General features: G+C 36.4%; 1 protein-coding gene across 1 annotated transcript in view; it reads left to right on the plus strand.

The window, feature by feature from the left end:
* Positions 1 to 4,294: 4,294 nt before the first annotated feature.
* Positions 4,295 to 11,810, plus strand: part of LOC136255022 (uncharacterized) — a 28,597-nt gene continuing 21,081 nt past the window's right edge. Inside the window, exons 1-11 of the mRNA XM_066047746.1 lie at positions 4,295 to 4,466; positions 5,588 to 5,866; positions 6,215 to 6,313; positions 6,363 to 6,482; positions 6,640 to 6,708; positions 6,991 to 7,263; positions 7,703 to 7,885; positions 8,068 to 8,346; positions 9,595 to 9,741; positions 10,636 to 10,737; positions 11,346 to 11,624. Of these exons, the coding sequence (XP_065903818.1) occupies positions 4,403 to 4,466; positions 5,588 to 5,866; positions 6,215 to 6,313; positions 6,363 to 6,482; positions 6,640 to 6,708; positions 6,991 to 7,263; positions 7,703 to 7,885; positions 8,068 to 8,346; positions 9,595 to 9,741; positions 10,636 to 10,737; positions 11,346 to 11,624 (1,894 nt within the window). The 5' untranslated portion in view covers positions 4,295 to 4,402. The remainder of the gene's footprint in view (positions 4,467 to 5,587; positions 5,867 to 6,214; positions 6,314 to 6,362; positions 6,483 to 6,639; positions 6,709 to 6,990; positions 7,264 to 7,702; positions 7,886 to 8,067; positions 8,347 to 9,594; positions 9,742 to 10,635; positions 10,738 to 11,345; positions 11,625 to 11,810) is intronic.

Consider the following 11,810-nt stretch of genomic DNA (forward strand, 5'->3'; position numbering starts at 1 on the left):
AGGGGGTGGACTTAGATTTTTCTTTCACACACTTTACAAAAACCATTACAATGCAAATGTGTATCTCAATGCTCTTGAACTGTAAGACCCAACTTGTTGCCACGCCTACAGGGTAAACCGCTTAAAGGAATAGAATTGGTAGCACATAGGTTAACCATCATAGCTCAAACTTTTTTGGTGAAAGAAATTATAGAGCAAAAACCAAACAACTGTAAATTGTGGGGTCAAAATACTCTAATGGAACATTCACCGCAGGGTATAAAAGGTGCATGAAAAATGTAAAAAAAAAACTGAACTAGGGCCTCCATACTGAAAACCCAAATCTTTATCAAATCACTAAGCCGCTGCTATGGTGGATCACCTCACTTTATTTCTACTTTATAATGAAAATTCTAACTAAAATCTAATAGGTTCATAATTTCATAGATCTGCCAATGGAAAATCCACATTGTTCTATGTGTGTTCTATTAGAAATCCTCAAAAAATATTACTGTGCAGACCTCTGAAAAGAGTATGATGCACAGATCACAACAAACATATGGCCTCTTGTATCATGTAACATGGGTACAATTTGGTAAAAGTTAGTGCACTCTATTAGTAGGGTTTAATTCCAAGGAGGTACTTCCTTTTGTTGTTTCGGGAGATTTTCACACAGACTGACCTTTAAGATAAAGCAAAAAAGTGCTAATTTATTATTGGATTGCTTGTAGCATTTGGTATCAACATAATTTTAATGCACAAAAAACATCCAATAAGTGACCACGTGACCAAAATACCATAATAGCCACAATGGACAGCCTATTTGAAAACTCATTGTATTTTAAGGTGATCTATAATATAAGTCACAATTAGTGTATTTCATACCTCAATAAAACTTCTAAATATTTTTTAGCACATCCTGTATAGCTGTATAATGGTATTGTTTGCCACATGCAGTGGCAGATCTAGGATTTTTAAAAGGGGTTTTCTTAAAGTTGGAATAGCTAAAATATAAGGCATCTGAGGGTCATTTCTACAGAAAATTTTGAGATTTTAGAAACTCTGACATTGGATTTTAGGTTACTTTTTCCAATGCTTTAAACTGTAGATAGCTACTATAGCTAACTGTAGGGCAAACGTTGTGACTAAACTGTAGCTTTGATTGCTCTATTAGAGTAATTACTTGACTGCTCTATTAGAGTAGGCTATGTCAATCGCTTTTTATGTAGTGGGAAATGAAAAGTAAACCAGTGTTGCTGAGGGTTTAGTATAGCTATAAATCATGTTAATAAGACAAATTTCATAATAAGGCTTTATAGCGCATAATGATAACTGTTGCCCCTAGTAACCTAAATTTCCCTGGCATTATTTTTCGGGTGATAATGACTGAAGTAACTTCTCCAAATTAATTTTGAAAGGATAGTATAATTATTATGATATTTTGAAATTTGTGGTTTTCCCATTGATATCTATGTACAGTTGCTCCTTCTGGACAATTACATTTTTAATGAGCTATTTCAACATACAGTACCGCTTAAATGTACCATCATCTCATAAGAGTGCAAGCAATTTAAAAAGTTGCTAATTAAAGGGTGTTGCACCCGTTTCACTCATGAGTATTTATCCTATTTCGTTTGGCCTGGGATGAATATTCGCGAGCGAAACAGGTGCCACACCCCAGCTTTAATTAACAAGTTATTTAATCGCTTGCACTATCTGGCGTGAGAATATATATATCATTACATTGGACAGGAGTGGTATGGAGACACAAATTCCAAAGAATTTGTCACAGTATAATAATACATATAAATTTTATATTATAATTTTGTAGGTGTGTATGTCAACAATAATCTTGAGTCCAAGTTTTAAATGTATAATGTACATAAAGATATGCGAACATTCTTTGAATCCCATGATTTGTGTAATTACTGAGAAGCCGGGGGCAACTGGTGTCCCTCTCATAAACAATATATGGGAAACTTACAACTTCAAAATGTCATATCTCATGACTCATATGCCTTTAAAAACTTGTTAGACATTGACACCTACACTGTACAATTAATGTAAACATTAGGTTGCTAGGGGCAACAGTTAATTTTTTCCTTATTATGAAATTTGTCTATTGCATGCATGCCACTGAAAAACAGTGGTGTATAGATGTTTGCTGTAGCAAATTGTCATTATAAACAATAATTAAACTTCCATTGAGCTAAACTTAAAATCCCAGGGGTTTCTATCGAAACTATCTAGATCTGCTACTGACGTGACAATATTTTCAGGTAAAACTGTACTAATGTTGAAAGCAACAGACAATTTAACAATAAATCAGTGCCTGTGTTTGCTATCGTAAAGACCAGTCTGTGTGAAACTAACCAAAAAAATGAAAAGAGCTAAGGCATCTTGCTACTTTGCAGTGGAAATCCTATATGATGGGATTTTTGGTCACGTGACACTGAGTGATGCACTTTTTGGATATTTACATGTGTTAAACTTATATACTGATATTGAATGCTACAAACAATCCAATAACAAAATAGCACTTGTTTGATTTATCTTAAAGGCAACCAGAAACAACAAAAAGAAGCACCTGAGTCAATGGCATTACAAAAGTTATCAAATAAACCCTGTAGTACAATACTATTACAACTTCTCTTTAGTATTTCATCAAATCAAAGCCAATGATTATTGCCATTTGGTACAGATTGGCGGGGTAGTACCCTACTATTAATACCTAGCCATTCGCACCAATCATCATCATCATAGGTGTTATTTAATAAAACTTGTGACAACAGGCTGCAAATTGTAGTCTAGCATAAAAGGGTGCAGGATTTGCTTCGTAAAAATGACGTATTAAATTTGCACACTGAAGATACTCTAATAGAACACTCACTGCAAAATCTTAATAGACAAATAGTATACCTAACTTGGAAGGAATTTACTTTGTTATAAAACGTTATTGCAAATAAATACATGCAGGCACTACATATTTATTTTATTACAACTTTTAAAACCATGAACAAGCAAGCATATGTGGTAAGATAGTTATGCTCAGCAAAATAAATCAAGTTTAGCTTTGGTAGAGCACTAGTTTGTCCTCAAGTTTGTCATAGATATATCATCTCAGTAGACTGATAAGAAGAACACTGAAAACCTCAAAGCCAGTTAACCTGGCTTTGGGTATATCCTGGATTGGAAACTATTAAGCGCCACTGGTTACAGGCTGATTTCTGACATCCCCTTCAATAACAACACAAGTTTCTCTGGGCGAAACAAGACTCACCACTGGTAAAGGGTTCTTTCTCAAGACATTTTGGAAGCCAACAGTGAGTTTTGATCGAGGCAAATTGGCTGATTGTACCAATGTTTCATGAGCGCTAGCTACTAGTGAACACATTCAAGGAAAATAGCGAAACCCTGTATGCCATGCCATTCGCATCCAGACCAGTCCACAGCTCAAGCCACAGCTAGAGCATTATTTGATGACTTTGTAGTGTAGTAATACTGTTCAGAATCACAGAGTAAATGTGCTTCCCGTTTTTCCAAAAAATTCCATCTCAAAAAACCACCAAAGAAGTTATGGGAAGGCGTATCATTTAGCTGAGACTATTCCTTATAGCATAGTTAACCTTGTGATACTTTCTTTTTCTACCTACAGCACTTATACTTTAGCCAAGAATGTGCTTCCCCCCAAGCTAGTAATCCGCCATTGTAAGATTTCTAACCAAAAGAAGTGACCCGAAGTGGTCAAACTTACCAAAGCAATTATCATAACAACACCATAACCCCACAAGTCATTTTCGTTACAAAATATAGTGTTACATCACTATTATCCACTCTTAACATACCCACATTACAACAGCGTCGTCAATCATCAAGGCTAACACTGTTCTACAAAATATAAATTAACAACTCCCTATCTATCTCTATTCCCGCACATTACCAACTTCCCAATTTCACACAAGGCAACACCACCTGAATCACTTTATCCTGCCACTAGCTACCCTTAACACTTATAAGTACAGTTTCTATCCTAGAACAATTAAAGATTGGAACAATTTACCAATTAATGTGATTGAATCTATATTCTCTATATAATTATGCGGGTTGCTATAGCTAACCTTGAGTTTCTCTTCTAGTAGTCATCCAGCGCATGCCAACTGGTGCTGGGGGTGGTGGCAAGGACAGTCCATGGTCCATCTAGCCGGAGAAAAAAAGGGCGGTCCTCCCAAACCAAATTACGAAACGTTTAATCCGGGCTGAATGAGCTCGAGTGAAAAGTGACATCATGTAGTGCACGTGGTCATACCATATATGGATGGAGATGAGTCATGAATGGTATTCCCCGTACAATAAACTTGCTTTGGTAGGAGTGCGGTACTGTTGAAATGAACGCCCCGGTGTAATCCCCAGACATTGATCAGTGATGCCAACCAGTGGTATTTCTTTTGGGGCTAAACTGGTTAACTTCATGTTGACCAGAGAACAAGGTGAGGTAGTGTCATAGATTATCGAGATAATCTATGGTAGTGTACATGCACGTTTATCTTGTCGAGAACACCGCTGAAAACTTTACAGAAGTCATATATCTCGCCATATTTACTCATTAAGCGATGCTATGGTATGCCTTGTAATTGTATGTGCACTTGTGATCTTGGGCGTGGCCTTTTCCTCATGCCACACCATTTGTGCAAGCTAAAAATTGTTGTTCACATGTACACACTTTACCCAATCCTTGACCTAATCAAATGTGGTGTTGAAAAATGTATGCTGCAACACATTAGTAATTTGTCAATAAAGGAGCATTTCCCTGTGTATAATGCACCTATCGATGTAATCCCTGACTACCACAGATACGGGCTGAGGTGGGGATTTGCATCACTGAAAATTACCGTACCATTCCCCACTTACTGGGGAAGTACTGGCGATGCAAACCCCGACCAAGTCTCGACTTGCAAACTCCGGGAATCCTGGGGCTAGCAAGGATTTGTATGGCCGTGTGGCGTTGGTCTGGCAAGGAGTAGATTCTGTAGTAGCTAGCACCCAAGACACTCCTTAAACTAAAAGCACACACTTTTGCTGCCCGAGTAATCTTTAGCGAAGCCAAATCCCCACCATGTCGGGGAAAATTAGCAATCAATCTCCCCACCATCCCCTACATATCTGTGGTAGTCAGGCATTACATTGATAGGCGCATAAGGACACTAGAACATTTGTTGTTTTTACCCTTAATTTTCCCATGTAACTTGAAGCTATAGCGACATGATTGCTCTCAATATCATATGTGAGATGTTAGTATGACAGTACCATGACAATACCATGACAATACCGTGTATGTTTTTCTATTGTTGGTCAGTGTACCATAAATCAGAAAATGTTTATGTGAAACTATATAGCCTATATCTTTTCATGTGTAATTGTGAGTCTGACAAAGTCACAGTAAAATCATTCATGAAAGTTTATGCAGTGAGATGTTTCTAATCATACTATAATACTACAATTTACAAATCTATAATAATCATATGAATCTTTCCAGTTTATATATATATATATATATTTTTTTTATGGTACATAATACACACATAAAATATCAATCATTTCCTTTCCACAGCATTCACTCCATTCCGATCATGTTACTACTTGTTGTATCAGTGTTTGGTCCCTAACCCCAGGGAGGGGTTATCCCTGTTAGTTCAACACTGTAGTGTTCCTGATGACTTTGAGAGGGTCATCTTGTCTGGGGAAATACCCAGACTATGTAATCAAGGAATATTAAATTATCTACTCATTATACTGAGAAGGGACAAAGACTTTGTAAAGTTTTGGAATGTAGTGAAGTTACTAATTGATCAACCTGAACTGAGGAAAGCTGTGGAGAGGATACAAAAAGGTTATATGGAAAGTCTATAATATAAGTCTTACATAGTGTGCATGCGTGTGTGTATGCATTTTGATATGCATGGCTATTGGTACGTAGTTGCTATGTGTACCGTATAGCTGTATTAACAAATTCACCAAACTTTTTCTTGCCAATATCCTACTTCGTCAAAGTTACCTCCCACCAAACTATCCATCTATACGGTACTCAACAGAATTTAATTTGTTAGGCTATTGATTGTGTGTATATACTGCCAGTCAGTATGTACACACCTATAGTATGAATGCATTATATATATAGCCCATATATATTCGTACTCGAAACCTACACTTTAATAGCTGCGTGTCATCTTGTACATAGGTGCATTCCATCCAACACTGTCATCAGTACAGCCACCACTAAACCACCCCATCATTATCGACAATGATGAGTTAGAGGTTGTGTTCCCTTTTGAAGAAGGTGAGTTACTTATGGCCTTGTACGTGTAGTATATTGGTATATACTTCAGGAGCACAATCACTGGCCGAACATGAAGATGATTGTTGTATTAGTTATATAATCACCACAATGGATATTCGTAGTTGTACTAGGTGTATCAGGGTATCTGCAGGTGAACCAGATCATCAAGGTAGTCTACATGTAGCTATATATACAATGAATCAAATCATAATAATATGTACATACTGTATATACTGATACATTTATAATGACTGTAATGTACATATTTATACTAGATGTACATGTACACTACAATTGCTGAATCGAACTGTGTTTTTAAATAATAGAACCTAAACTAAGTAAGGAACTGTTGCAATCACTGCCTTTGGCACAGCAGATGTTACTTGCTAATAGTAGTAAGTTTGTGTGTGTGTGTGTGTTATGTGTGTGTGTGTGCGTGTTGTATATCACATGTGTAGTGTTGTGTAATGTGCTGTATAGTGTGTGCGTGTGTGTGCACGCATGCTTAAGATTATTTCTGTTTTTATCAGCGTTTAGTTACATATTTCTGTGATTCCCTGTTTCTGCAAGCTTTATCCTTCTCACAGATAGGTAGTTCCAATAAAATAATTATTGTGTGTATGTGTGAATAGTTGGAAATCATTATGTCAGTGATACGCATTTACATAATTCTCTAGACTTCACAGAGCTCCAGTCCCACTATAGTGTACTAGTGAGGAGCATGCCAGATGACTACATGAATACAGTGAACCAGTTGGAACGTCACCTCACTGGGGATCATATTGGGAGTATACTAGAGTGTGTCAATGTGTTCACTGCCAACCAGAGAATACTGGACTGTCTCATTGAACAGTTAAATGACAAGGAAGATGTGCTGGACTTGTGTAGCCAGTTGAGCAAGATCAATGATGCCCCATTGTTGACTACAGCTATAGAAGATCTTAAGAAAGGTATTGTACATGAGATCATATGTACTTTCAGTTTGTAATCTTGCATGGCTGGAATGCCAGGTATGTTACTTCCTTAAAAGGGTTTGCATGCCTTTATAATGCAGAGAATGTGTCTAAATTCCCTCACAAGCCTAGTATGTACATCCCTGGGGTTTAAAAGTAGAAACTCAAGGTGACATGCAGCTAGCGTCACCATAGGCAGTAAGCACCTTGAAACTGCATCGGTGCCAGTAGTAGAATCATGTGTGTACTACTGATTTGCAAACTCTATAAAAGAAAACTGTCATGCAAGACTAAGCCCGTAGCACACGTGTTTGTACATTTGTGAATAAATAAAACTATTGATTTTTGTATAATATGTTTGTTGCAAATGCAGACAAAGAAATTATTGTGTTGTTTCAAAATACGTATGTACGTGCATCACTTTATGTTCACACAGACATAATATCATCACTCAAGTCAGGTGATAATCCTGCTGGTAATGGTGGTAGTGTGGACACCTCTCTTAGTACAAATGACCTATCAAACTCCACCTCAGCAGTTGTACCTGTTGATAGAAGGTTGAGAGATGAAGAACCTGAAATATTTGGTAGACTACCACCTGGTCAGTTTGGACCTCAAGGTGAGAATTTGTACAAGTGTATAATGTACGGTATGAGTACATGCACACTAAAAAAGTGCATTTACAGTATGCACGCATACACACACACACACGCACACACACACACACACACACACACACACACACACACACACCGCATGCACAAGCACACACATCAATACGTACTTATATTCTCTACACAGCTCTTGCTATACTGAAGAAGCACTACAATAACTTGTGGAGGAGTTTCCCTGATGATCACATGATCACCCTGTCAACAATGTGTGAATCATTCAATGTCCATTCTGAAGCCATAGAAATGATAACAGCATGTCAGTCGTCAGAGGAAGCTAATAGAGCAATTCTTGACTACATCATTTTCATCCTTAAAGGAGATCACCAGATGACAGCGTTTTGTAATCTGATGCAAAAATTAATTAACAATCCACGACTATTAAAAATCACAAGTGACCTTAGAGGAGGTGTGTGCTAATATATTACGTATGTGATCGGCTGAGTGAAAATCCATCATTTTTGTAAAATTCTATTTACAGTATGTATTGAAATAAATTATGTGTGCCACATAAAAATTTACACACAGTTTAATTGCTTTGGTACACAGTGAAATGAAGCTCAAATCAATAAAAACTATATACCATTGGATTCACCTATTCATGGAGGGTAAGAAAACCTAATTGTTTTGTGGTAATACTTAAAAGGCACATAAGTTGTGTGGTGCTTACTGATGATACAATAGAAACAAAGCTTACCATTGCTATTTTGTTGTTGAAATGGCTTTCTTCTTTGTACACACAAAGGAATATAGAAAATGTACTATACATACTCTTGGTGGATAGATTGTGCCTGGTCCTTTGTTCACAGCTTGTTTCAGTCACGAGTTACTGTATGATCAATTCTTTAAGCACAAATATTTAGTTGCTTTACAAATCAAGTTTCTTGCTACTTACGTAAATCTTGTATTCAGTGAAAAAAACTTTTTAGTAGTCAAAGAAGCATTAAATTGGAATTTGAGAAACATACAAAATGACAGAGTTTTGCTTAGCTGGTCACACGTTGTATAATACATACGTACATTTACAGTCACAAAATCCAATGAAATTTTCAAAAAACTCTGAAATTTTATTGGTGGCCCCAATGAGTTTTTATTGTCACAGGATTTTCATTGGACAAATCAATGAATATCCAATGAAAATAACCCATAAAAATTCTATGAAAAATAATTTCATGGAGTATTTCATTGGTAAAGTTTCGATGGATTTTCATAGGTTTAGTATGTGAAAATGCAATGAAAATTCTTGGTCACCCATTGAATTTTTTACTTTTCAGAAGGTTTTCAACATTTTCAGAGGGTTTTCAAAATTGTTTTCATTAGGTTTTCATGAGAACTCTTCCAGTAGTAAGTAATGAGAGCCATTTTTTTTGAATATTCTGTTTGTTCTGAACTGTCACTAGCCCTCTACTTATGTGAGCCATGCATATGCATGAAATATTCTGTGATTAGGATATTCCTTTGCTGTACATGTATATATGTATGTGTATACTTGCAGTATGTGGTGTGCTCTGGTGTCCACACTTTTGAACATATTGCTCATGTTATAAGAAAACTTCGATGTCCTTTTTATATCTCAGTAATAAGCCATGTATGTATACGTACGTCGATAGGCTGTCTTCTATGTACTTACTGTAAGTTGTGACTTTTCCCTTCTCAGATTGTTTTAACATAACGTTGAACACTTGGATGCAGCAATATCTTGGAAGACTACCATTATCCCGTAGTGGTGATGATGATGACAGTACTAGTGGTGCTCAGATTGAGGAATTACCATCTGAACCTGTAAATACATTCCGAGAAGATGGTGTGTATATTCGTATGTATACCAATTGATGTTTTGTTAACCATGCATGCAGTCTGCATTAGCCCTCTGAACTTTTATGTAATGTACCATACGATAAGATCTATGTTAACATGTAATACAACATACGTGTTAATCTATTTTACCCTTTTCCTCTCTGACCCAGTCAGTTACATGCTGTTCTGTACCTCATACTATATATGTGACCCAATTGTGGAAAACCATCCCTTTTGGCACATTGGTCAATTTTCTCTTTTGTGGCTAAAATGAGGCACTGGGTGTTTATCTTGTGTCAAAATGTCAGCTTGATATCTTGAAGGGTTCCAGATATATGGCCAATTTACTGTCTACTACATTACAAAGTAACTTTTCATCTTAATGCATGAATTCTGTGAGTGATTAAGCATGACAAATTGTGACAAATCACTTTGTTTACAAATAATTCCATTTCTACTGTCTAAAAATATTATAAAGAGATTTCTGATAGTTAAATAAAGTGTTCCTGGTCCTTTTCTTCAATTAAATGCCATGCATCATTGTCTAAGACTTAGTTTTAACCATTCTAACACCTGAACAAGTTACCCCATTTGTAAGTTGATTGTTGTCCCGCGCATGGTGAAATCACTATATGGTCTGATAAAATCATCCATATCTCCTAGCAGAAAGAAGCTGTGGGTGTGAAATTTCACAGGAAGAAGGCTTAATAGTTGCTTTATCCAAATGTGTAAAAAAATTAATTAAAAAAATATTGCTGAAATTTTCAATTGAGTTTTCTTGCAAATTTTGCATGTGCCCAAAAGGATGGTTTTCCAAAATTGGGTCACATATAATGTTTGTACACGTTACATGTGAAGACTTAAGTGTAAATATTGTATGCAAATCTCTGCATTACTGCAGTTCCTACAGAGTCCAGCACAACTGGTGATAGTTCTCAACAAGATGGTGGAGATATTGGAGCATCATTTATACAGCGTCTTCCTGAGGGTGTTAGCCAACAGTGTAAGTCTGGAGTACTAGTGTTATATAATTGCGATGTGCAAGTATATAAGTCTTGCCTGTAAACTTACACTTTTGTCCTCCTAATTTTCAGTCCTTCAACATGTTAGACCTATTTTTTCTATTTAAAGCACACCACCACAGAATGTTGTATTAGAGTTTTTTACTATATTCAACAGTATTGATTTGATATACTAAATGGTTGTCAGCTGCTTTATGTAAGTCAAGAGGTAGTCACCCTTATCAAGTTGGCGCTGAAGTAATTGTGTGAAGCCTTAGGACAACATTTTTGTGGTCATTCATGGAAATTATACTATAGAACAAAACGAAAAGTTACAAAGTATTGAAAGACCTAACTCTATTGAACTGTCAGTTTACTATTGTCAATGATGTTCTAACATTGTTACGTCACATTTTTGTGTATATACTGTTGACCTTCAAGATTTGGTTAAACACCAAGAATTGATATACATACGTACAGTACCTATATGCATCAATTTTTATAGATTCAACACCTGCTATCAAAGAAATACTCTAATTCAACAGTCACTTGTCTTGTTCTGCTGTGTTTTGATTTCACTTTACCAACTCCCTCCCCCCCTCCCCCATAGGTCGTACAATGCTCCACAAGTATTATGACATGTTATGGCAGAGTTTCCCTCAAGATCACCTGATCACACTTAGTAGACTATGTGACCTACTACCAGTAGATGAAGGACTAGTGGAAACTATTGTGTCCTACTCTAGTTCTGATATGGCTAACAAGAGGATACTCAATGCTGCCTTGTCTAACCTGAAAAGTGATACTGAGTTATTGGGCTTCTCTGCTTTAGTTCAGAAGTTGATAGAGAATCCTGAGAAAGCTAAAATGATTGAGAATTTGAGGAGTGGTGAGTTGTTGGAATGTAAATGTATACTTGTGTATGCAGTACACACATTCTAATGTATCTATCCTCATCATGTTCCTACCATATGTTAAAATCACGCACGAATGCATGAGTGTAGTGTTTGTGTGCATTGTAATATACATGTACACATACATGTCCGTATGTCTATCTGTATGTACACTAGCATGT

Source organism: Dysidea avara, chromosome 1 (assembly GCF_963678975.1).
Source record: "Dysidea avara chromosome 1, odDysAvar1.4, whole genome shotgun sequence".
Taxonomy (NCBI): domain Eukaryota; kingdom Metazoa; phylum Porifera; class Demospongiae; order Dictyoceratida; family Dysideidae; genus Dysidea; species Dysidea avara.